The following is a 26,882-nucleotide window of genomic DNA, read 5'->3' as shown; positions in this document are numbered from 1 at the left end:
CTTGAGTGTACTAAATTTTCCATTAATGACAACACTATCCTCAATTATGTCATTGAAAAGGAGTAAATTGAAACAGCATATCAGTTATTAAGAAAACAGTAAACATACTAAGAAGCCTGGTATTTTGGAACTATTTTAATTGAAAATAATTAGTAAGTCTAACATATGCACCACTTTCTTAATGTGTTAGTTGGGGAGAGATTTCTCCCAGGCAGCCTGATTTAATCCATTAAAAAAAAACACCAGCAAACCTTGCCCTTTAAAAAAAAAAAAAAACAAAAAAACAAAAACAACCTCCCCTAAGTATACTTTTTAAGAGATTGATGCCACCCTCCTTCTAAAAAGTGAGATGGCCAATTCCTGACATACATACATACACACACACGCTCCTGCGTGCTCTTAAAAAAAAAAAAACAAAACAAAACCCTGAAGAAATATTGCAGGCATATAAAATTCCTGGGGAAAAAAGCAAACATCCCTAGCTTCCTGCAGTCATTACTGCATACACATTAAGTTTAAAATGAATTCTTAATGCCATTTGCTGAAGAGAAGAGCTATGGGATATCTATGTGAAAATAAATACAAAAGTCAGATTGCTTCAATAAAGAGAAACAGCTGAAGTCTCAGCCTTTGAAAAAATATTCACATTTAGAAAGTGCCATTGCAAATATACAGCAAAACTAACCTGCCTTACAAATGATGCTTCACAGCCCTATCAAAAGTGCCACCTTTTGAACATGAGTTCACTTTAAAACATTGCACAGCTAAAAACAATGCATAAACAAATTATCTACTTTTATACAACAAGGTGCCCACATATTAAAGCAAAACAACCTGATGGTTTTCAGGGGCACGCAACATCCTGAATTTGGAAATAACCCATTTAGATAACTTCCTTCAGGGCTTAAAAAGAATTATTCCCCTCTTCCCTTTCCTGTGAGAAGTCCAGGCAGAACAGCTGGACTTGGAATACTACTTCTAAGTCATTATTTTCATAGCGGCCTTCAACGTAAATACCAAGATACTGCTGAAAATGATTATCTTGGTGCAGTGCTCCCTGATTTGATGCAAGTATAACTTTTTAGTCCAAAGATGAAAATGGTAAAGCATTGAGAAAACCAGTGTAAGCAGACGGGTTATAGCAAACTGATTTAAATACCTGTTGGAAGGTAGAAAGCTATAGTAAGGGATGCATTCTCCAAGCAATGGAAAGGAACATGTATTACCTGCTTTCTTAAGCCTAAGCCTGAAGATGGATCACTTGCCTTATGATTTGCTTAACCATAGGGCTGAGTCTGAGTCAGTTTGAAGTGGATCATCAATGTCCTGGTCCTCGCGGGAGACTGTCTTCCTGCTCTTTTCCAAGAAGTACAAAGGCTCAGTGTAGTCTGACGGGAGACTTGTCGCACAGGGGCAGACGTGAGGCGACAGCCTGGCTGAAGCCTCTTGCAAAGGCTTTGTGAATCCATGTCAGCTGTTAAGCAGCCTGGCCCAGCTCAGCTGCAGCGAGGGAATAACCTGTGCTGCGACACGGAACTCAGTGAGACCCTCTGTCATTTGCTACATCTTGTAGTCGTCTTAACAGAGCAGTGTGGTTTTCCTGACAGATTCGCTTAGCTGGCGCTTCAGTACCATCTTCTAAGAGAATGCCTCTCTTCTTTGTTGGAGTTTCTCCTGTTCTAATCATGCTGTTAATTTCCTTTAGCCTCTGCGGAGGGGGAAAAAAGGTGGAAATGGGTCATCGTTATTGTGAAGATCAAAATATAAAATGTAAGAGTCAACAAATGCAGCTTGGTCTTAGGCCCTCACCTGGCTTGTATATCCTTATACTTTTCAATATGCTTCAAATGCTTGATTTCTAGAGATCTGTGCTATACGAAGTGCTTCTGGTGACAGATTAATCCCTTTGACTGCTGTACTGGTCCTTCCATTACTGTATTCTAGAGTCTTACTTAAGCAAGCCTGCTATTTCAGTGCTCTGGTGCGCATGTACAGCTGAAATGCCTTCTCTCCATACTTATGTCATGTTCTCTTACTAACACCATAGATTCAACTCTTATCTTGAATGAAGATGCTTCCTGGGGAAGGTTTCTGCTTTGTTGTTTGTGACCAGAGATCACAGCAGTCCATCTGTTAGCTATTCAGTTGGTAAGTTTTTTATGTTTTAAGAGCCACTTGTTTTCAAATAACTAGATTCTCAATGGAAATCTGACATATACACGCCCCCGCCAAGTACTATCGCACTTTAGCTACTTAATATTCTGACAGTCCGGTGCTCAGGTCATCATGGGTCCTAGTACAGCGAGTACCTTCTAAAAGCACACAAGTAAGGCAAACTGCTGATTGCTTCACACCTTCATAGATACCTAAACTGACAAACTGAAGATCTTTAGGTGAGCAAGGACATATCAATGTGAACAAGGTGTGTTGCACAATTGTGTCTAACTTCACGGACAAAAAAGTAAAGGTAGAATTAAGGATTTAGTTTTTAAAAAAAACAAGAAAAAAACCTATTAAAACCATGTAGTCTTACCTTAGATGGGCTGCTGCTGAAGTAATAAAATATTTTCTCTCGAGGAGAGAGAGTAGACTCATTTTTGTGTGGCGAGATGTACACTGGGTGATTCTGGGACAGCTGTATTCTGCGAGGAGAGCCAATTCTTACAAATGGGTAGGGAGAGAGCGGAGGAGAATCAGTCTGCTCAAGAAAACAGGAAAAATCAGTAGTTGGTATCTTATCACAGGTGTTTTTAAAAAAAAAAAAAAAAAAAAGCCCTGCTGTAGTAAGTTAGCCATCTTAAATATAGCTCAGCTTTTACCACTACTATCATACCCCTGTGTGTTTAGAAAAAATGCAAGTTTTTTCATGGTTTTTGGGCCACACTAGTGTTGTGTGTGTGGTTGGTTTTTTTTTTTTTTAATACCATATCTGAGGCCTATGGCTGACATTGCTCAGTGTCGCGTATTCAGGCAGGAGAAAAAAGCAAAAGGGCATTGAAAGTGCTTAATGTTTTGGCAGCAGAGTTTGTCCTTGAACTGAAATTCTTGTCACCAAAAGAAACAAACAACCCTTGACTTTGCTTCTCTTTAAATGAGGTTAGCAATAGTATGCTACTGCTTATAGCATAAAACAAAATCTATCTACTAATAAAAAGCACAGGGTTAACTTACTGCATTTGAAGTATATTTCAGGGCAAATTCTTTGATCTGCTCGATATAGATGTTGTTATAGAACTGTATCAGGTCCCCTCGCTCTTCCTCCTCAGTGTCACTATTGGCACCTGTCAGTCGGGTTGGAGTAGGGGGAGCACTGTTTGGGTGTGGTACAGGCAAGGTGCTGCTCGACCGCATTACTGGGCTGGAGTCTCTGCTAGCTGAAAAGATAAGAACCGTCTCTTCTTTATTCAGCCACAATTATTTAATCTAGTTCAATCCCAGATATTTAACCGCATTTAAAAACTGCATTCCAGTTCTTTAAAGGGCAGTATAGCAGCCATAAATCTGCTGTTGATATCCCTGATGCTTATTCTGTCCCCTTAGCATCTTTCCTTACAAAATAGAAGTATGTTATTAAAGACTAACTAACTCCTGAGTATATGTACAGAAACACATTCGATTTCTAAGTTTTTAATGGATAAGCTGCAAGTGGTTTTTGTGTATGAGCTGACTAATTTTCACCACAGTTTTGAGATATTAAGTACTGCTAAAATTCCATTTTGCAGGCACTTGTGTTCTACTTCGAATAGCAGCTCTGATGGTTGCCAACTAGCACTATTTCAAATAAGGAACAGCATAGTATGCTTTCAGTTAGGGGTAGAAATGTTTGGCTCACTACTACTTCCTGTTGTTTTCATGCCCTTAAAGGGAAGTTGCAAAATATTCTTTCTGACTTTCTTCCACCTCTGTGTAACAGGAAACACTAATGACTACAATTTATAGCATCCTCTATTAAATATCTTAAACTGGTATTAAGAATAGAGAGCATCACTTGTTTGCTTTCCTTTGGAAAAGTTCATTGAAGGAAAATGTGTTAGTTCAACTATCAAGAATCTCTACCCAGACTTCAGAGACAGCAGATAAGCTAAACTGATGCTGTGGGTGGCTGGTTTGTTCTTACCTCTGCAGCCAGCCAGCCAGCCAGCTCCTGCTTTTCAACTAAAACGTTAAAAGAAACTGCTGCAGCTCTGTGATTATCAGAAGTAACTGAGCATGGGCTAGCACTGATTTTCTTCAATCTGTGAAGACTACATGCATCATTCTGTAGCTGATAATTGGTGCAATAACTTAGCTGCAGTAAAATACACAATGCCTCAAGGCTCAGGCCAGCAGTCACGGTAAACTCTTAAGATGAGCTTCTGTGATAACAGACTGAAAACTGCCAAAGCAGGCATGATATTAAGCTTGAGTTAGTAACTCTTAAATGGTGTCAATACAGACTTAATTGTCAAAGTTTCCTAAAAAAAAAAAAAAAGGAACCTTGGGAGGGGGGAACAGAAAAAAATCCAGTCAGTCTTCATAAAAAACTTTTTTGGAAGTGGGATTATGAACATCACTTACTTCTTTCTTTGCTTCTCTCTTTGCTTCTGTCTGTAGGCGAATTCTGCTGGCTACTGCTATCACTGCTGCCAGAGCATCGTCGTCGTCTCCTGCCTTTTATCAGGACACTCCGATATACCTGCAGGGAAGCAGAGGAGCATAATAAAGGAAGTGTGATTAGAGCTGCAGCTATGTAGTTTTAAGAAACAATAGTGTATGTATGTGATAGATCTGCCTTTTTTTAGAAAACTTTATTATGTTATCAAATTGACTCCAACAGGGAAAATATTTTCTGTTTTAGGTACAGTATAGAATAAAAAGCTTTCACTAGCCAATGATTTTGGGAATGATTGCTCTCTTTGGAAGAGAACGGCTAACAGAATATATTCATCATTCCTAAAGTGGAACTAAGAGATTTAATAAACCAGAAACCGCATCACTTTACTATTAACTGTACTTACATGACTCTTAGCTTGTGGTTGTGTCCTGTAGCAGCGCATAATGTTCTGAAATGATCTATCTTCCTTTGTAACCTATGGGCAGACAAGCAGAAGAGGTTCATAGCTAGCATGTGTATGTAACTGGGTGGGTGGGGTTGGGTTTTTTTTTTTTTTTTTGGAGGAATTATAGTCCTTGGAATATTCGATCTTAAATGTTTTTTTTTTCATCTTACCTTAGCCATTACATAGATGGCACACATTAGCAGCTGATCCAAGTGTCTGTCCATCATGATCTCAGGGCAGTGCACCAAGGAAAACTCAAAACATGTCCAAATCTTTTTCCGCAGCTCATCGGATATATCAAGTTTGACACAGAGATCCCGCAGACGAACGCTAGCTAAATGATACACCTGTTGAAACAGCAGCTATGCTTAAGGTCGCATCAATACTTCTTGTTTTTTAATGCAAGCTAGCAGAGTAGTTCAGACTTAGACACTATAGAACTTTCACAAATGATAAGCCAAAAGGAGAATAAGTTATTTGTTTACAAGACTAAGACATCCGATCACTGGTATTGATGCTAATGGAGCGCTTGTTTGAAGGTTAAATTCTTAAGCATCCTAAGCACTGGAAGGGCATCTAGACTACAGAAACCACCATATTAAAACGTTGCTCATGAATGTCTCAAAGGTGAATTTTTAAAGAGCCTTGAAGAAACTGACGCCTTTAAGCAGCTGTGGGCCAAATACATTATCTATTTCACAACTTGATGCCTCTGGTGTTTATCTGTATACTCCATAGAAAATAAGAAGCTGCCTGCATAAGGAAAACTGCTCTCAGGTACGTGTCTGAGTAGACAAAGTATACAGATTAACTTGAAAACTGAACTTTCACTTATAAGTAGATAAGTATGTGTTTTAAAATTGAAGTGAAGACGCTTGAAATATAAACTAAACGAAGCACAAATTAGACTGGAAAGTACCTTTCTAAAGAAGAGTGACAGTGAGCCCATCTTCCGGGGCCTAATGGTGGTGGTAGTGGTAAATTGCTGGTTTTGTCTTTGCTCTCCAGAAGAGATCTGCTGGACTGTTACTTGGCCTGGTAACTGCAAAGTTGCCCCAGTCATCTGAGTGTTCAGGGTACCAGCAAGAGTTTGGGCGCTAAGAGGCTGAATAGAACCAGACACAGCTTGAGGCTGAGTACCTACGTTTACCTGAACTGGGAAGAAAGTAATTCCTCCATTTTCATTGGCAATACCTGTAATTTAAGAAAAAAAGTCTGAAACGAGCAAGATTCTTTTTCTTTTCTTTTTTTTAAAGAAATCAGTAATTATTTTATTAGCTGCTTATCATTATTTTGATGAAAAAAATTCATGTATATACACACTTTGGACTTTTCGTTGTAAGTAGACAAGAAGATAACTGATATAGACAAAGGTTTTTAGTACTAATCCAACTTTCTTCCCAGCCAGTTCAGGAAAGCTTACTAAGTAAGTAAATAAGTTCTATATGTAGTCATTGGCAGACAGAAGATCTGTGCTGTCCATGTTCTGTCTCCAAATGCTGCTCATCTACTCAAAAATTCTTCCAAAGAGAAGAAACCTTAAATGTGTGTGTGTTCTCCCCCACTGCCCCTTACTGGTTACTACTACTACTACTCTGATGGGAACCAGTATGACCAATTCTCCAGTAGCTTCTCTCTTACCTTGTACTGGTATTGTAACAGTCTGCCCATTATTGGCCGTTACAGTAGCAGTTGCCACTGTAACCAGCGTCTGTCCAGGCACTGGAGTTACTGACACTGTTTCAGGATTCACGTTCTGCACAGGCACAGTATTGACCACAGGCTGCTGGGAAACTCTCCCTGGAGTTCCACTGTCGGAGCTATTATCGTTATCAACAAAGAGTCGTCTCCGTGTGGGATTGGCTGTTGGAGAACTGTATCTGTCGTACAGAGTAGTTGGAGAGGCTGAAAGGCCTGAGGATTAAAAAAAAGAGGATATTTAGCTTTGTTGCGTAAGCCCTTAATATACAAATACATTAAAGAAATCTAATAAGAACCAAAATGTCAGCCAGAGCTCTTCAGGAAGTATCCTTAGAAATTTATGTCCATAGTTGCCCTTCACAGATTACTTTTAGAGATGATATATTCTCAAATAATGCTATGTTTATTTCTCATTTTTCCAGAGAAAAATTTTAGGAGATGTCACATAATTAAATACATAGTGAAGCATCCAGTATGGTATGACTAGAAAGCAAACTGTCTAGAGGCTACTGGTGAGGTTTTTTTTTAAATGTATATACCACTATACATAATCACACTGAAATAATAAACATAGCTGTCCTAGCAGACTAATTTAACTATGACTTGCAAGAGAAATACCATTTACAAACAATTCTGCAGCTAAAGGCACAGTGAGATTAGAGCACCTTTCTTGCTGTATGCTATTTAGACTTAAAAATTAAAGCCATGGTCTAAGAAGAATGACTATATGTTACGCTTAAAAAAAAAAAAGTCTCACCTTTTCCTAGTCCCCCAGTTTCAGCACGAACCTCATTTATTCTTCTTGGTGTTAATGGAGAACCTACAACACTGTTCCCAGCCGATCTTTCGAAATAGTGAGGTGGCATTACCTAAAATATTTTTATTGACATTAAAGTGTTTGTATCACGGACTGACTACACAGCAAACAATGACACTTCTCTACAAATTTTGACCAGTAAAACCATAGAGAAGATGACAAAGTGAAGGGTACTGAAAATTTTACTTTAAGCGTAACCTAGAAGCCTTGTAGTTAGAGTGTAATACTCTAGAAGATACAGTACTATAATCTTTCTGTGACTGAGATAGGTAGGAGTCTACTCTTTATTTATCAAATGCACATTTCTTCTAGCTCAGTAATGTTTTAGATTACAAAGCACTGTTCCAACCCTCCCCAGCTTGTCTGTTTTATTCATGATTCTGCTATACTGTGTAAATAGTAGGTAAGAATCATCTCACTTGTGGACTTTACATTTTGAATATCTCGCTAGAGTTAACAGTCCATGGACAGACTAGACTCCTTGTCTAGTCCACAGACTAAAACATACTACATTTCCAATTTCTCTGCATGCTTAGCTTACATGGAGAAACTGAAATTTGGACTCTCTAAGAGCCTGTCTGACATATTTCACAGGAAATCTATGTCATGTAATATTAAAAAAAACAAAAAAACAAAAACTCACCTCTTCGCAGCTAGGAATTTTGTTTTCATTATCTTTGATTCTATCCCACAATATAGATTCCTGTTTCCATGCCATACTTTCCAAGATCTGTTCTTCAATATGATTAAGGTGTTTTACTATTTCCCGACAAAGGCCATCCTCTGCTCTGATAAAAACCTCAATTACCTGTAAAGTGGATAATTATGAAGTCCATATCATACTGAATAAACAGTGTATGTATACTTGTTCCTTATTTCCTCTTGTGGAAAGAGATCTAGTCCTTAATTTTCAAGGAAGAAAAGATTTGTAGAAATGTTGGGCTGCATCATTATCAATCAACAGGCTGTTGTTTTTCAGTCTAATTAGAACACAGCCGTTGTTTATATCTTTCTTAATAAACAATGAAAAATGGTCAAGTGCTGCTGCAAAACACAGCACATAACTCGCAATGAAGTGGTACTACATTAGTTTCTATATAGGTTACTTGAACACTCACTTACTTAAACTTAGTAACAGTATTTTGTTTTTAAGTAAGTGCGTGCCTGAGACGTGCCCCAGAATAACACGGGCTTAGAAAATATCACTTTTTAAATACAGAAAGTGGTGGAGATGATGATAACAAAGCATTACTGTTTAAGCTAACCTAAGGTCTAGTTAAAGAGTAGTTACTTTATCTCGTCAACAGAGTTTTCACGATCTGATAAACATTTCTGGCAGTCAGACACTTTACCTTATAAAAATGATAAACAGGAATGTCAAATATTTCAGTGATGAACGGGAAGTTTCCAGGTGGCTTATACGTAAAGGTAATTATCTCAAGGCAACATGCCAGCAGAGATCTATGAAATACATCTTGCTCCAGTATTGCCTGCAAGAAAAAAAAGAATTGCAAATTGTAATGCTTGCATCTACATATTGTTAACTGTTAAGCAGTAAAATGCTTTCTATGCTGCATCCACAGCAAGATCAGCAAAAAAAAAAACACACACATATTTTGAAAGAGACTGAACAGAATCCAAAATAAGACACCTTTACTCATTCAAAATTTTGAACATCCTTGCATTTGCAAACACAATAATTTCTTTTATGCTTTTTTTCTTCCATTCTGCTATACCTACAGGCTAGTATCAGAGTTTTACCCTCATGTTTAAATAAATAGCTGTTTGTAGTGCTCTACAATTGAGTTCCTTTTTTGCAGCGCCAACTTTAAAACTGAGTTATGATTTGAGCAGATTTTCTTACAGATAAGTCGGTGTCTCCCAATCTCCTCCTCTCTTGCTCAATAACTGACTCCAACACCTTGTAGTACAGCACCTCAGCACGACGAAAATGCTTATTGGCAACATCTGCAGGCATTTCAAATAGAAACAATATTGTGAAATACAATAAGAAAATACATATTTCAGCTTGAGTTATAGTGCTTTAGTACTGAATTAGCTTGTTTGGATTTGCAGTAGGTCTAAGCTGGTTACTTTAAAGCTAACTTAGCAATCTCTCTCTATGCTGCATTGACTTGTGACTGCAGAGCAGACCAGCTTATTACTTTACTTAACCCAGCATTCGATGAAAACACCATCTATAAGAACAAGCTCTAATATTGCTGTATTTAACATACATATTTCAAGTTCAGAAAATAAACTTTTTGAAAAGTATACCTATATGGCTCTAACTTGCACTATGCAACAGAAAACATGAGAACAGATACAAAATAAGTAAGGTCCCCATACAGTATCAAGAAAGTCAAGCGCACCTTCCTAATTTTTATCCACCTTTATTCACTTCACCGACAAATCTGACTACTCTGCACGTAATACCTTTATACTCGTTAGCGTATAAAAGATATATAATATTAACAAGAGTTATAATACAAGCTATATAATAAAAGAGTTTATACTCGCAAGATGTTAATAATATCCGTACTAAGACATCATCATGTGTATGTGAGCCAGAACTGCCATCGGACTTTTAAAGAATACAATTAGTCAGGCTCTTTATTTCTGTCATAAAAATCTAAGCTATCAATACCATCAATATTTTGCTTAGACTTGAGTGGGGAAAAAACAGTAAGGTCCTTAAGAGTGCTTTTTATTTCACTTCTGTAAAAGTGAAAATATCAACAAACTCCAATGACTTAACATAAGCCTGATGACTTAACATAAGCCTGATCATGAAATTCTCTGCCAAGGTTGAACTTTCCCATGTCTTCAGAACATCAGGAAAAGTAACAGAAAGGACTCTTGGGCTAAAGCACTGCCTACAAAGTAAAACTTTTTAAGTTACTTACAACAGATCCAATTGATTAAAGGCACTTTAATTCTTATTTATTTGTGCAAGTAAAATGCTTCCCACCTTTGGAGAAATTGCTGAATTCTCCTTCAGACTGCATGCACTGGCAGTACACGTCATACATTTCTTTGACTCTGTTTGCAATAGATTGAGAAGGATCCCTGGAACATGCCCTGGAAAATCAAATGAAACATTTTCAAAGTACTGTTCCCACTGTGACAAAACCATCTATAATTACTTTTATAGCATAATTAAAATATGAAACTGTAACTTGGACTTCAGCAACACAAACACACCCACACATGCCTAACTGATGTGTACTGTAAAAAGCCAATACCATATTATTTTTATATATTCTAGTAATATGTACATGTACTTGTCATGATCAGGGATTCATATGTAAACAGTATTTTCCAGATATTTTAAAAATTGTTTTAAAATACGCTGTACCTTACAACCTGTAACTGTTGTACCTGCAACAGTTTAACTACTTGGAAAACAGAAATATTATTTTGAATAATCTCCTACATTATGGAATGATTTTGATTTGCTATGAAGTGAGATTTGCTAAGTAGTAAAACGGAAGTAGTATGGAAAAATTTCTGTTAACGTTTTGCCAATGGAGAAATGAGAACTGTTCAGTTTAAAAATGTTGTATCGTCCTATAGACATGGATTTCCTAAGGACAAAGGTGTCTAAAATTGGGGAACTGAGTCTTTTGGAATTTAAATCTCTCTGGCTTCTGTTTTACTCCAGGACCAGATGCTTTTAACACTCATTTACATTTAACATTTACGCTGTTTAGCGGTAACATTCGCTACTAAAGCTATTAAAAAAAACAGAATTATTTGTTAGCTAAACATCAAACTTACCTGAGTATTTGCTCCAGATTTTCACTGGGGGCATTTCTGAGTCCTGCCAGCATTGTATGAAGACGGCTCAAACTATATGTTGCTATGGAAACAGGGGTCACATATGGGTTGCTCTCTTTAATATACTTGCGGCCAGTAAGTGGGGTTGTAATCCTAAGTGATTTAGACTAAAAAGACAAAAATTAAGTGTGTAACTGTACATTACAATAACATTCAGATACCCCTCAGAGCCTCGAGGTATCAGCCCGCAGAACTCTTGCTTACCCCACGTTACACTACGGGCCTGTGAAGAAAGAGACCAGGAATCAAACACCCCAAATCGATCCACGCCTTAGCTAACAGCCAGCCCTGAGAGATTTCGCTATGTTGCTTGGATGTTTGTATCAAATACTAAGGTATGTTAGATTATAACCAGAGAGGAAGTGACTTCACACTGAAGTGCAGATACTGGGAGTGAAATATGATACAACTAAGCCAATCTAAAAAAATCCAGCAGCTCCATCCTATCCCTTGAGTGAACGCTGGAGCAGACAGGAAACCCGTACTGAGCCAGCGCTTCCCTTCAGCAAGTCAGAGTTTGACATAAAACAGTCCTCCTGAACGTGACTGAAACAGTCGGTTAGCCCTCTGAGTCATTTGCTTCAGACCAAGCCATCGCATCAGAACAACTTGTGTGTTCTATGCCTGTCTCCACACCCTTACCAGGACAGACAGCTCCCCCAGCCCTGCCGTGGACTCTCCTGAGCAGCTCTCCTGAGCTGCAACCCGCTGTCCTACAGACCAGACTGTTTCATCACTACACAAACAAACGGCAAGAGGCTACGTTACGCACCCAGGTCTTATGCTGGCAAAATTTAGTGGCTAACTTTTTCTTTAAATAGATCAGAAGCAAGAAATTATCTAGTTATATTGATTTTACAGATTTTGATCGTTTCCTTCATTCAAGAATGCTGAAGACCATTAACCAGCTCTCAGGCTGGAACACAATCACATGACTGTTTCCATGATCTAGACTGTTTTGCCCTTTTGCTCTCTTCAATCTAATTGTGCGAATCCAGCTTATATCTTTCTTTATTTGCCCGTCTCATTTCTTTCCTCCTTTTAAGTATCTTTTCCATCTTCAGCAACATTTTAATGATCTATAATCACAGGTATGTATGTCTGTTAAAAGCCAGTGCCTGTTTTTAAAACACTACTCACCCAAAGGCCCTGACATTTTTAAGGATCTGACTTCATTGTTCTGAAACATATAGCGTTCATTTCTTTATCCTTCCAGAAAATGATATTCTATGCTATTTTATTAGTCATACATAATGACATATCTTTGCATGGTGCTTTATAAGCAAGCAAGGAAAAAACTATTCCCTAATGATTTAACTAACACAGTAAACCTGTGTATATTAACCCCTGAAGTATACCCTGTTAGAAGAAAAAGAAACAAAAATAACGCACAAAAAGTACTAAGCAACCTCGCATATGTTAAACAGGACAAACCCTGCACATGGGACAGAGAGGTGAGGGACAGGAAATTTGGGTAGACAAGTCCAGAGGCACCAAGAAGTCTGAGGGTCCAGAGGTGCAACAACTATTCTGAACCTCAGGACAATTCCAAATCTACCAAACCACCGTGGAGGATTGCCCATTCTGTGGAGTTTAAAAATCAAAGTAAACAACATATCTAAATCAATTGCCAAATCTAACTCCATTATGGAGTGGACATGCCCAGACCATCTTAAACAATAGAGATGATAGATTTTTTTAGCAGCTTCTTCTCTTCATCCAACAGACTAGTTCAACTCACTCCCACTATAAACACAGTCAGCAATGCAGAGCGTGTCATACTCACCCTGTCAAAATGCTGCTGCAAATTATGCTTCACTTGTACTCTTTCAGCTGTTTCCATTCCTGAAGTTGTGTTTAAGCACCTTGTGAGAGTTCCAATTTCCTCATCTGCATCCTCCCCAAGAAATATCCGCTCATCGAGATTTCCTACTGACAAAACATATTCCTCATAGGCCTTGTTGATGGCTTTGCTACAATAGAAAGGAAAAAATAAGTACCAATAAGCCCTTTATTTAGACTTTTATTTATTTAACTGCCTACTGAATGAACACTCTTTTTGCCTGTTGGAAGTCTACTTCAAATTTTATTTTATCCCTGATTCAGGTGTTCGAGGCTCCTTTAAAAATTATAATGTCATAAACACGACAGTGGCAAGGACATTATTTTTCCAGTATGTCTGATGGGTGGCCAAATGGGGGATTATAATACAACTCTACTGATAATACAACTCTACTGATAACTATGCATCTGGAAACGCCTCAAAACTTATGCAGCATCATACCACCATAAAATATGCTTAGCAAGCTTAGTAACCTTCAAGAGGAAACAGTAAGTCCCACTCACAGCATCTCTAGGTTTAAAAAGAAATAACCCACCAAGGCTGTTTTCTCCCTCCTACTTCCCACCCACTTAATGTGGCCCCATATCTTTTTCTTTCTAACACTTTTCAATTGTATATGAAAAACAAAGAAAATCAAAGAAACATAGAAACATAACCAAAAAAAAAAACATTAAAAAAGCAGAGATCTATTAATTCCTTCCTGAAGAATCATGCTTCTTTCAAATATGCCTCAGGCCACTGCACCCTGAAGAAAAGGCACTGAAATACATTTTAGTATGTAGATGTTAATTTATCTATTTATAATGTAGATGTTAATAAATACACAAATCAACTGCTTAATACTAGTGTTAAGACACAGATTGCGTAACTGCTTTTCTATTACAAGCAAAGGGATATTAACGCAAACCAAACCACCAATGACGTGACTTACAAGCTATCTCCAAAGTTCCCAGGATCCAGAAATCCAGTCAGATTTTCTTCCTTTCCTTTTAAAAGCTGTAAGACAGTTAGGACAAAGAATGGGCACTTTGTTTCTTTTAAAGGTTTTGAAGATAATGATTAAGGAGAAATTTTTCTACACCACTAATATTCTGACCAACCTTTTTGTCAAAAAGTTTCCGAATATATGGCTTCCAAAAATGTTCCTTTATCCCTTTGGCTTCTAAAACTAATCCATAATGTAACGAACACAATTTTTCAATGATGCAGGGGGGGTCCGAGGATACTTTATAATCCTTGCTATGAAAGTCTTCAGGTAGACCTACAATTAAGAAATAACATATTATTTAATTTTGCAAATCCATACTCTATCTACTTACTAAATTTGTATTCTACACTGTACGGTCTCGGTAGTGTGAAATTAAAATAGCATACTAATTAGTTCCCTTCAAAGAATTATTAATTATACAGTATCCACACGACTTGATAATATTATCAAAACAGTATTTTGAGTGCCAGATTTAAAAAGTTTAGCTATCTAATGATAAAATGATATCCGCTCTAATACAAAACGAATCAAATACTTGTGAACTACAAGAATTAGTCAAATAAATTTGAAAAAATGGCTCCACTTCACATCCTAACCACTACAAAGTCATTGCAAATACCATACGGCACTGAAAATGAAGCATAAGTCTGGAAAGGGTACATCATGGATTCGGTGGAAACTTCACACCATTTATTTGCATCTGTGGTTATCAAGTCAGCCTCATAATTGAACATGGGCTCCTTCCAAGCGGTTATCTCCCAGGAACTCTTCAATCGGACTGTGTCAACATACACTCTTTCAGTGACATTAAAATACTGAAACTCTTACTGGAGAACTTCCTTCAACACAGTATTTCCTTTGTAGATTAATTTCTTGACTTATCATTTACAAAATTCAGTAGTTTGTTATTACATATTATACTGGTAGAAACCTAACTGTAACCAGATTGTGAAATAATCATTCTAACATACTTCACTCTTTTCACAATCAAGTAATATTATTCAACTTATTCTCTGCTATGTACAATCATACTCATTTCAGTAGCCATAGAAGTTCTTGCAGTGTTTGGATACAGACAATTAAGTTTTTAAACATACCTTTAAAATTAGGATTCAACAGTTCCTTACGGTTAGGACACTGGAGAGCATTTCCATACACAAGATCCAAAGCACACAACAAGAGATGGTAGGAATTGACTAAGTCATCACTGATCATAGGAAAGTTACCTGCAAGAGTAGAAAAACATATGAGATTAGTTAATGTTAACACAGATTTAAGATTCTGTTAACAAAGAAACTGTTGAGATTTGTATTAAAAGCAATATTGAGATGGAGCCTTTGAAATATAGACCTTGGTGACTAAGACTGTAAGTATCTGGTTAGAAATGCAGTGAGTAAAACAGACACACATTTAATAGACTAGTAATAATAAAATAGAGTGATTATAATAACAGCATGTTTTCAGGAACATCAGTGATACTGTAGGAACTCAAATGTTATGTTGTTTGGAAAACAAGCCTTACCAAACACTGATAAGCATGACGTTGCAGACTCCCTGATTCACAATAACCTGATTAATCAGTGCATAAGGAATTGAAGCAATGGGAAAAGTCCCACGCTAAGCTATCCCAAGGAAGAGAAATTTGTTACCAGAAATCTGGCAACATAAGCTTTAATATCAGGCAACATTACTTCCTTCAACAGGATCTTACTGCACCTTTCTGAAGCAGAATCTGGTTTTAAGGCATAGAAGGGGAACAACGGGATCCACGTGGGGCTCTCCTTTTCCCAATTGTGCATTGCTGTAAAGAGTCTTAAACAACATTTTAGCTCTACCCTAACAAAACTTAGTTCAGACACCAAATCAAAACAAAACGAAACCTCACCCCAAAACAAAATACCTGCCTCCCAAATCCTCCAGAAAGAATCCACAGGCAACTTTAAGTTGAGAGATTTTTTTTCTTCACTGATCCGCTTTTCATATAAAATTACGTTTGGGCATGCTTATTACATGCACAAATAAATTTAATTTTATTTTTCTTGTGCTTTACAAAAGACTTAAAATGTGTATGTCTGATCTGGCTTACAATGTAGTTTCATTTTATGTACCTCTAACATAATTTTTATTCATCATCTTCCTGTAGAAAAGAATCCTTGTAACCTCTTTGCTCGTATCTCACAAAGATTATATTCAGATTCATTACTCTACTGAGCTCGCTTAGGTTTATGATATTCCTTTTGAGGAATGGCCAAAACTAAACATAGTCATGTCAAATAGAATATAACATGAATTAATATTATAAATTGTATTTCTATTACTTTACATTTACAGTGTGATTTTCTAGCGCTCTTTCAACACTAATAACTCTTCTAGTCTTTTCATTGCAGGTAAGCTCCAAACCATTTAGCTGAGCACGCTGTGAAAAACAGGGCAACTCACTGAAGAGATCTATCACGCAGTAATAGACTCCTTCAGAACACAGCAGAACGTGTACATGATTAAAGCATTTTCCTAAATTATGCACTCTGTTATTCTTCTATCAGAAACCTTCCAGTGCTTTCAAATTTATATTCAGGTCTCTGATTCCATGTTTGTTAAAAAAATTGCAATTTTCAATGCAGATAATTGGAACTATTTAAAAAAATGAAGCCTGCACGAAATTTGGATTAACTGTACACTTTCACTGGATTGCTTTCCAAATCATTAAAGGTTCAGAACAAAGCAATCAACAAAGTCCTAAATAAAACAATAAAACAATAATAAAACAATAAAACAATAAAAACATTAAAGAAATAACTTTCATAACACAGGTTCTACCTCATAACCATAAAGACTAGTATGGCAATAGTCACTGACAGTATCACAGTCAAAAATAAATTTAAGGCACCAATAGATTCATATAAATTATTTGCTAAGTCAACGACATTTCAAGCAACAGTTTAGTATTCCCTTTCACACCCTTGTATCAAATAATAAAAAATAGTATAGTTATCTCAATGCAGTAAAAGAGATCTTTCATTTCCATTGTAAAGAAATTATTTTAAAAACAGTCAGGTCCGTTTACAGAGAAATTATCTTACAAATAGTATGCCACAACAGCAGTATCTCTAAGCCAAGTCCGCAGAAGGTATGAACAAGACCTGTACTTTCTGCGCCTGTTAAGCTGAACACAACCATCGGCAGGCTTGCAGCAATATCATAGAGACAAGCCTGAACTTGCCACTGATGTGCGGTTGCCACGATAAAGATTGCTGCCAACCCCCAAAACACAAGAAACAAAACAAGAATATTTGATGGTCAACATTCGGTTTAAATCTTTGTGCTGCCACACTTCTAATAAATTTACTGCTAGTCCCTTAAAAGTTTTACAGTTTATAATTACTGTAAGTTTTCCTTCGTCGGCTATGTTGTCAGCATGCTCTTCTGCTGGGCTACAAAGTCAATGTGTATGTTTGAAACTGCATGCCAATTAAAAAAATCTGCAGTTACTCAAACATATTAACCAACAATTTAGTACTAGCAAAAGGCTCTCATACTCCATGTGCACCTCATCCACTGTCCAATCTATCCATTTTGTGTAGAGGGTACAGAAGGGAAAAGAAAAATTTACTATTGTTCAGACTGACCCACTTACTCTCTCAGCTGCCTAAGCGAGCTAACGGAGGCAGGTGCTGGCTCACTGGAAAGAAAGTAGTGTACCACCTCTCCTCTGGACTCAGAGGAGCATGAAGAGGGATTTCACACTACTGGAGAGTGCTATTCTGGACTGTAAAGAAAAGATTGCACTTGAGATGAAAATCAGATTGTGTGTCAGGGATGCAGGTGACATACATGTTTAGTAAAGGTTTCTCTTTCCTAATAAAGGGAAATTTGTACGCTGTTCGGAAAACGCAGCTTCTACATAATTAAAGTACTTGGCACTCATGCTGTACTACACCCTTAAACCTTGTGCAAAGAGATGATGGGGAATGGTGACAGGGATAGTGCTAGTAACTTTCCCAAAAGGGGGAAGAGAGCTGCTCACAACCCTCTGCTATACGATATAGCGTAAGAAGGAAGGATAAGCTGTACTGGACGACATCGGCGCCAGATAATTCAATATTATGACAAACTACGTTGTGCTTTGTACTATCCTCCAGAGCAGTCAACTGAGAAAAACACATCATACTGCAGGATTCTTAACACTGATTTACTTTTAAACTAAACTAAACAAAAACAAACAAACAAAAAGTTGCATTTTCTCTCTTTCCTGGTAGGATTCAAATATATACGAGCAAACAAACTATGAGTTTTCTTCACTAGAAGCTGCCTTATGAATAATATACAAAGTCTCTTGAAAGTAGCGACAGACCTGAATCTGTAAAGAAGTTCCTTCAGTTAGGAACGTAAATCTTGTCTTCATTTTCCTCAGAACCGTATCTTAGCTAGACAGAGTTCCCAGTGAACCTCACTCTCAAGCCCCACCTGAGAAAAGCCCTAGTTAAGCAGAAACAGATTTGATACAGACAGAACCTTAGACCACAGGTGACAGGACTGAACAACTTAAACCTAAAATTTTGGGGAATTTCACTCTCTCTCACAAAAAAGAATTTACTCCTATTTCCTTCTGGGGCTTTTTCCTCCCATCAAGAAAAAACTGCTGAAATCCTCTGCTTTTCATATTAGATTCAAAATTGCTCTTACAATAAAGGTTATATATTGCAGTGTGTATACTGTCTATTGTGTTATGTCTTTGGAAGCATATTAACAGAGGATTTTCCCTTGTGTGTCCTAAAGGAATCTCAATTTTCAAGGCGGTCACATTTGTAAGTTTACAACAATATGTCCAAAATGCAAGAGAAAATCATCCTTGCAAAAAAGACATGTGCGGAGCTATTTAGTAACTTATAGGATTACTCGATGCAGTTACTGTGTTCTCACTTTTAAAAAGGACAAGGAGACAAAAGGACATAGAAAGGATTTGAATGTTATCTATGATACTGCTAGGAAAGTATTCACACGCAGAGCTTCACAATTAAATTTTACTACGCTGCAAGAAAAAAAAAACATTGACTATTATCAGCATTGCTGGAAACTTAGGAAGGTTAAACTCCTCTTAGTTCCTAGTGAACATACATCTACGCTTTAAAATCATTGCAACTATACCTAAATGTGAATTCATTGAAACTATAAGACACTTTTCCCCTTGGAAATACAGCGTAAAAGCTTGACAACACTGGAAAGGATATTTCACATACAAGTTTCCACACTAAGTGGACACACACCTTACCTTAAAAGTATGGTAAAACACAGCTGGGGAAATTAAGACGGAGTACGCTCCTTTTGAGCTATTCTGAAAGGGCCTTCTCAAAGGCATTTCTGAATTCAGAAATACCTGTGCCTATCCAGTGCTGAAGAACTGACAGAAGACTAACAAAAACAGGTTTGCAGCATGTCATCCCTTTCAAATCTCTTACCTTTTGCATGAACAAACAGCACCCAACAAAACTGGAAAACTTCAGACACTGTGCATGGTTGTCGTCTTTGGGAGGGGAAATGCAGCAAGAAAAAGACACACAATAACCTCAGTGAATTAAGACTGAGAGAACATCATACAGCATTCAACCATTCTAAATTGAGCTTTACTGTAAAGTAGCAAAAAACTTCAACCCTCCCCCAAAGCCTGACTACAAATGAAAAGGAAAACTGCACAGTTGTGCAGTGAGGACATAAGCGGAACCCTAGTCCCAGGCTGCACACAATGATTTAAATGTCACTACAGCAGCCCAGCCTAGCAGATTCCATTCGAAATAGGCCAAGACTTGAGCAGCAAATCACTGCAAATTTAGTGTTAAACATGGCCAGAACTGTCACCTTTTAAAGGCAAAATTGTGATCTCAGTCCCAAACAATAGGTATATAGCAGAAATAGCATTCTCTGTAGCTTCTAACAATCAGACCCTCATACAACAGATATTACATACAGTCAGTCCAAAGGTTTTAAGAGCAAGAGCTGAAACACCTTCTGATCACTCACTATAAGCATTCTGATCACTATAAGCAGGTCTACGTATTCTTGGAGGAACGCATTATGCAGTGCGTTGTTAATGATATTGTTAATGCACTCGGTATGGACAAGATTTTCAGAACCGTCTTGTGCACAAGAGTGTCACCTACGTACTTATGTACAGCACTTTTGTATAGAAATATACATAGCATACGTAAAATTGAAATGTATCAAATGTTTATCATGCCTAAGTTCCTCCGCCGATTGCTTCTAAACAAAACGTAACTCATCCGTGAGGCCTCTTTCTAAATTAGAAATTTTCCATCTATTGAGGATTTGTTATTTTTTAATACTGCCACACATACGATTCTGGACAGTTTTCCTAGACCTCCTTCCTAAGGCTTACTTTCAAATTTCTGGCTAAGAAGTCCAATTTGTGTTCTTGGTAAAGAAAAATCCTGACAAAGTAATCAGCTCATCCAAATGAAATTTTTTCTTAAATATCAAAAATCAGAAGCACTGTTTAAGTATTCTCTGTGTGAAGTAAGAAAATAAAAAATTAAACACAGAAACCCTCCCCTGGCATGGATTTTTGTATTTTTATCAACTCCACCTTCCCTTGTTTCCTCATATTATCAATGACAGTGGTATCTTATATGTCACTGTTCTTCCATGGGACAGAAAAACATTAGAAGAGCAAAGAAGGTGGCAGAGAGATATGTTTTAGCCAATGTTTCCACTATCATTCTGTTTTTCAAATTGTAGTTGTCTAATTTAATAAAATAGGCTCAAAAGTCAAGCAACGTTTGCACAACGTAAACGGTCTTTATCAGTTTTTTTCCATTTCTAGAAGTACTGCTGCTCTAAAAAACTGTATTCAGTAAAACAAATAGTCAACTCTCCCTTGAAAGAGCTAAGTCAATCAACAGGGAATCCAATTAATTTAGAAATTCTTTCTTTCATTCTGGTCAAATTCATTCTAGTCAATTTTTTCTTTATTTCTCCAGTACTTTGGTCAGTCATAACCGTTTATTTTCTTATTTGGTTACTTCGCAGTTATACACGGCATTTAAATATCAGAATTACTAATTTTTGTGTGAAATGTATACAAGTGTTATCTTCTGATTTCATCTTCAAAATTACTTTACACCCTACTTTCCAAACTAACCAACTAGCACTAGGGCTACTCTTCTCTTCACCAAATTACAGATGCAGCATGTTATGATTTCAACATTATATGCAAATATTCATCTCAATATCTAATTCTATTCTTTCTACACTGCAGTTCCAAATTACTTAACTTCTGCGTTATCCAACAAAATCATTTAGGCACAAGCTTGTCTTTTATTATAGACGTAAATACATCTGGTTACAAATAACAGTATGTTATGCTCACAAGAAGCACAAAATAAGAAAGAGTTTGGAAGCGTTGGAAAAAGCAAAAGAAAGTTGGAAAAAAATAACGGTACTTCACAGTACTGAAGACGAAAGACAAATCAATCTGCTAACTAGCATGGGGAATCAAGACAAGCCATGCTAAAAACCAACACAAACAGGTGAAATCTTGTTAAAATCAGCGCAACCATAAAAGAAGAGTAGCGCACAATTTTCACAGCACACATTATACCACAATAACAAAGAACCAAAGTTTCTACTGTAAAAAAAAAAAAAAATCCAGAAAAGGTGTCTCAATGAAGAAAACTGTAGGACTTACTAGGCAGTAAAGCAAGCTAGGTTATTCTATGAGCTACTGATGGATAGATCATATAATGATCAACTTTTTCCAGCCTTTCCCTCCTCAGAAATACTAATATTTCTCTTGTCTACTACAGGCTTGTTTTCATACTCCTCCCGCAAATCACAGAAACTTAACAGCTTGAATCCTACGGTATCTGACAAACTGAAAAAAAATTCAAAAATTTTGGGGAGCAAAGACAAACAGACTACCTCTGATACCATAAAGAACTCCCATGGAAACGCAGCTAAAAATAAAGTAACTAAGCAACTTCATTGCATCTTAGTAGTAGCAATGCTCTAAATTAAGTCCGAAAATAACAGAAAACTACCTCTGTTTCCTTCCTCTCTGTTGACGAGGCTGATCTTCTTGAGGATACCTGAAAATATCCTGAAAAATGGGCTCATACTTCTTAAAGATTACAGCAGAAACTGTAAAGTTTCTCTCCAGTCTCTCAGTTCGTTCTCTGAATTGGGAGGGTAGATTTGCCATGTCTTCCCATTTCTTCATCTTGTTAAAAAACTCAATCAAGCTGAAATATCGAACAGGTTGAAACTGAGAGTTAATTTCTGGAGAAAGATATTTTGATGTAAGTAAATAAAATTTAAAAGTACAATTTTAGGAAATAGTTTACTTCCTAAACTACTGATAAAATGGCAGCGTTGCAAACAAGCATGACAATAACTATAGTTCGACGTACTCAAAGCCAGTCCTTCATCCAAACAAGACCGTGCTCAGACAACTCGAAAAATATTTCGGTATCTGTTGATGATCGTGTTAACTATATGTATTTACAGTTCTTTATTGGTTTTTCCTCACACAAGTGCAATCAACTCCAGTATTCAGATTACTATAAAATCAAGTTTTTCTCATTTTTCTGAATAACTCATCTGCTTAAATAAAAACAAACTCCGATCTCTTCAACGCTAAGAATACCTCTAAAAGTATGAAAAAAAAAAGCGAGTAAAACATTTTTATATGTGTTTCAATAAATTTCATTTCATAAATTCAACTTTCATTAATTTTTGCACTGTTTTTTGTACACCTACTTTTTCAATGTTGTTAGTCTTTTACAGCCCATATTCAGCTCCCTGCATTTCTGATTTGAAAAAGCTTTTTTAAAGAAACTCCTTTGCTTTGTTTAAATATATCCAACAGAAAACGAGAATGGGAGAGAAAGTGCATAACTAATGCTCATTTATTTGCCAGTCCATGTAATTGTTATAAAACCACCATACTGCTGATACATAAAGTCAATTATTTCATGAAGTTTTTCTTCATGACTTTACAGAAATAAACATTTGATAAAAATGTGTTTATCAGATTCTGATATCACTTTCTCTTCGTAAAGTAAGAACGCATGAAAAGTGAAGTCTTCTTCCACAAAACCGAAAACGTGTGAATGTCTGCACAGTCAATTAAAAAATGCTTTCTGATGTTAGTGTATTAGACCTTGTTCTAAGCAGAACACGCATGCAGACGTTAGGCTTTTGAACAGGCAAGCTCACCTGCTGCACCTTCTTCAAAACCAGAAGTTGGTTTCTGCCTCCCTTTGAGAGTGGGAGGGCAATCTCTGAATTTGAAAAAATCAGTGTTTTTGCTAGGTACTAATGCCCAAACGAAGCTATCCCACATCTGTGGCAATGAGCTATAGCACAAACATTCTGATTGTATAAATTCTACATATAAAAGCAGGAAACAAGAATGATGTTCAGTCTTTCCTCTCAATTTCTAAATTTTTCAAGTCGATACACAGCGATTAAGATTTTAAAAATTCCAAAAACCAGCAAAAAAAAAAAGTTACCTTTGTTCTGAACAGCGCAAAATTCGGGTTAAGGACACATAATTCCCCTCAACTGTCCCTCTGCTCACAGTTGGAATTGCTTTTCTGCAAGCCACATACAAGGCACACGCTAGCCAATGCAGATCGTTTCCCTGTGAAATGAAACATCAGGCATCGAAAAGACTCGATCAAAACGAAAAACACACTCTTCAGCTATGCACCCAGCACGAAGAAAAAGAATAAAACTGATTACACTCTCCGCTAACAATGTTCAAGCAACAGCAGAGTGATGCATTACCTCAAAGCTCTATTTAACGGTACTGCTAGACAGGACCATCTAAGAAGCCGGAACGATAAGAAAAGCAGATGCTAACACTGAATTACGTCAAAACAGAAACGTATCAACTACAAGTTACGTTAATAAGTTTCACAGCGAGCCGAAGTTTAACAGCATGCTTTCTTTTCAGCACTGCTCGTCTCCTGCGCTGCCTCGGCGTTACAATCGCAGCAGTTGCTCACTATCAAAACCTTCTTCCCTGGACGCAACAGGGGAATAGGAAAAGACAGTTTCCGTTTTTCTGTTATGCGGCTTAATAACTACTCGATGCGATTCCTAAAGACGGAAATTAATTCCAACCGTAACTATGCCTCTTTGACTAAACTGCAACGTTTAAAGGGGAGGCGAACGACAGGAAGGGGGCAGAGAAGGCGGCGACGGCTGCGGTTTCCCGGGCCGCCTGCTACCGCGGGCACAAGCGTGCGCAGACCCCCCGAGAGGCCGCCCCTTCCGAGCTTCTCAGCAGCCGACGATCAAGAGCAGCGGGGCAGAGGTGCGCTGCGGCCGGGCCGCTTCCTCCCTGGGGCAGGTGCGCGCAGCGCCCGGCACCGCAGGGCAAACGGCCGCCAAGGCGAGCGAAACCTGCCCTGCCTCGGCCGCAGGACCCCCGCGCCCCGGGGCCCTTGGCGGTGCTGAGCAGCTCCGGGACTGCAGTTAGTACCAGCCGAGGTGCTAACGCTAACCCCTCCGCTTGCTCGCGCGAGAGTTACGTAACTCCAGCACGGCTCGCCATCAGCGTTTGCTTTTCCGTTAATAAAACAACCCCCCCTCCCCACACCGTGTCCCGGCGCGGCCCCGCGCCGGCTCCCAGCCGCTGTCCGGCGCTCGCGAGCCCCGGGTTCGTTTTCCAACGGCCGCGGGGGGAGGGGCGCCGCGAGGGCCGCCGCCCCCTCACCTCCAGCGTGTAGTTGCGCTTCATGCTCTGGTAGCTGAGCCAGGCCTCGGAGCGGGCGCGCTCGTCCATGTTGAGGCTGCTGCAGAGCTCCTCGTAGCGCTGCCGCGTGTCGCCCTCCTCGGCCGGCGGGGACGGGGCGGCGGCGGCGGCGGGGTGGGGGGGGCCGCCCCCGCCCGCCGCCTCGGCCTCGTCCTCCTCCTCGCCCGGCATCCCCCGCCCCGGCGCTAGGGGGCAGCGCCGCCCCGCCCCGCCGCGCCGCCCACTGCGCCTGCGCCGCCGCCCCGCCGGCTGGCGACGCGCGTTCGAATCCAAACGCCCCGGCGCTGGGCCCCGCTCCCGCCCTCCGCCGCGCCTCGCCCTCCCATTGGACGGCTTGCGGGCGCCCAACCTATCCGCGCTCCCGGTGCGCGCAGGCGCGCCCCGGCGACGCCACAGACTTCCCCTCCCGCAATGCCGCGCGGCAGCCCCCTCCCGCCCTCCTCCTCCTCCCGCTCCCAGCATGCAGCGGGGAAGCACCGTGCTCTTCGTGACGCCACCGCGTCGGAGCGCGCGAGGTCACTTCCGGCGGCGGCGGCGGCTGCGGAGGGACAAGGTTAGGCGGCGGCGGAAGAGGGCGGGGGAGGGAGCATGGCGGAGGCGCTCCGCTGCGGCCCCGGGCTCCGCACGACGGCTGCTTCACCGCCAACAGCAGCGGGAGCCTCGGGGGGAAACGGCCGCGGGATTGGCGTAACCCTGAAGCGTTCGCCCGGGCGGGGACGCACGGTTGCAGTCCGCTCTGAAAGCACCAGGTGGCGCCAGAAAACAGGGGCTAGGGCGAGGCCTGGAGGGGCAGCGCCGGCTGGTGGTCCGTTAGGGCCTATGCCAACCGCCATTTACACTGTTCTTCTAAAGAAGCAACTATAATTTGTCACAGTATTCTGCGTTCTATTGGGATACATACTAATCTACTCTTTCAAAATCACTTTTTTTCATCTAAATAATAAAATCCCAAAATATTAAAAGATAAGCAAAATCTAGGTTAGGGATAAGGTGACGATGCTGTGGTTATACTGGCATACCTCCTCCCGTTTTTAAGCAACCGCGTTTTGTAAGTGATGTAAGATTTCTAAATGAGACCATTCAAGTAAACTTTTAAAATAAGGCCACTTTTAATTTAATGGCCTATTGAAATTTTACATAAGAAACATTTTCAGATGTTTTAGAAAGGCACTGAAATCTTTTTTCATCCCACAGGACTTCTGTTTACTGGTTCCTCCAGTGAGAAACCGCAGTCTCCTTACAAAACACAAGCAATGAATGGGTAGCAAATCTTGAAGCCAAACAGCTGCAGAGCGGTGGCACAGGCCCTCACTGTAGTAACCCAAAATACTGAATATGTCCTCTGTGAAAGGAAATACTTGAAATTGTGGCTAATGTTGTCCACCTCCAGAGAATAAGGCAGACTCCCAGATTACATACCAGTCAAACTTTGCTGGTGCAGGATGACCAACTCTTGGAAAGATTTGTGTAGGGAGAAACAACATGCATCACGGAAACCTTTTTCCAGGATTCTTCCCAGGGTCTTTTCCCAGCCAGGCTTCTGCTACTTCTGATACTGTGTCACCAATTTGCAGAACTTCATCAGGAACCTTGCAAAGTTCAGTATTTTCCTTTAAGCCTCAGCTGATGGAGACCAATGATCACAGGAAGATTTCAGCTTCCATTTAAAAAGGAGCATGTTTCTTCCCCTCATGTCTCTGAGAAACATTCATTGCACTAAAAAGCAGAAAAGGAACAATCTGAGATACCAGAGGGAGCAGAATTGCTCCCCAAAACAACTTCATTTAGGACCAAAACTAGAAGCAGAGCTTTCCGAACACTGGCAAAAAACTTCTTTGGGTCTGACAGGCAGCCTTTACTGGACAGTCAGGACAGCACCC

The 26,882-nt window shown here is 39.2% G+C and overlaps 1 protein-coding gene across 1 annotated transcript; it reads right to left on the bottom strand.

Moving 5' to 3' along the window:
- Positions 1–308: 308 nt before the first annotated feature.
- Positions 309–25,173, bottom strand: RBL2 (RB transcriptional corepressor like 2). Its single transcript, XM_068956403.1, has 22 exons — positions 24,964–25,173; positions 23,753–23,883; positions 22,280–22,480; positions 19,685–19,749; positions 15,326–15,454; positions 14,341–14,501; positions 14,172–14,236; positions 13,184–13,370; positions 11,338–11,504; positions 10,529–10,638; positions 9,422–9,525; positions 8,910–9,047; positions 8,201–8,365; positions 7,498–7,609; positions 6,681–6,953; positions 5,959–6,233; positions 5,210–5,386; positions 4,998–5,069; positions 4,558–4,675; positions 3,172–3,374; positions 2,534–2,698; positions 309–1,708 (listed from the first exon to the last, which is right to left on the bottom strand). Exons 1-22 carry the CDS (start codon positions 25,171–25,173, stop codon positions 1,538–1,540), a joined length of 3,399 nt encoding a protein of 1,132 aa, XP_068812504.1. The 3' UTR covers positions 309–1,537.
- Positions 25,174–26,882: the final 1,709 nt, after the last annotated feature.

The sequence above is a fragment of the Struthio camelus genome, chromosome 10 (assembly GCF_040807025.1).
Source record: "Struthio camelus isolate bStrCam1 chromosome 10, bStrCam1.hap1, whole genome shotgun sequence".
NCBI lineage: Eukaryota > Metazoa > Chordata > Aves > Struthioniformes > Struthionidae > Struthio > Struthio camelus.
This window is presented reverse-complemented; position numbering and strand designations above follow the sequence as displayed.

Bases quoted from the DNA above. Each gene is read 5' to 3' on its own strand.
- RBL2 (XM_068956403.1), bottom strand. From the start codon at position 25,173: ATGCCGGGCGAGGAGGAGGACGAGGCCGAGGCGGCGGGCGGGGGCGGC. The intron at 7,610-8,200 runs GTGAGTTTTTGT...AAAATATTTTAG, and splicing joins AAATTCCTAGCTGCGAAGAG to GTAATGCCACCTCACTATTT. The intron at 2,699-3,171 runs GTAAGTTAACCC...TTTCTTGAGCAG, and splicing joins TGAAATATACTTCAAATGCA to ACTGATTCTCCTCCGCTCTC.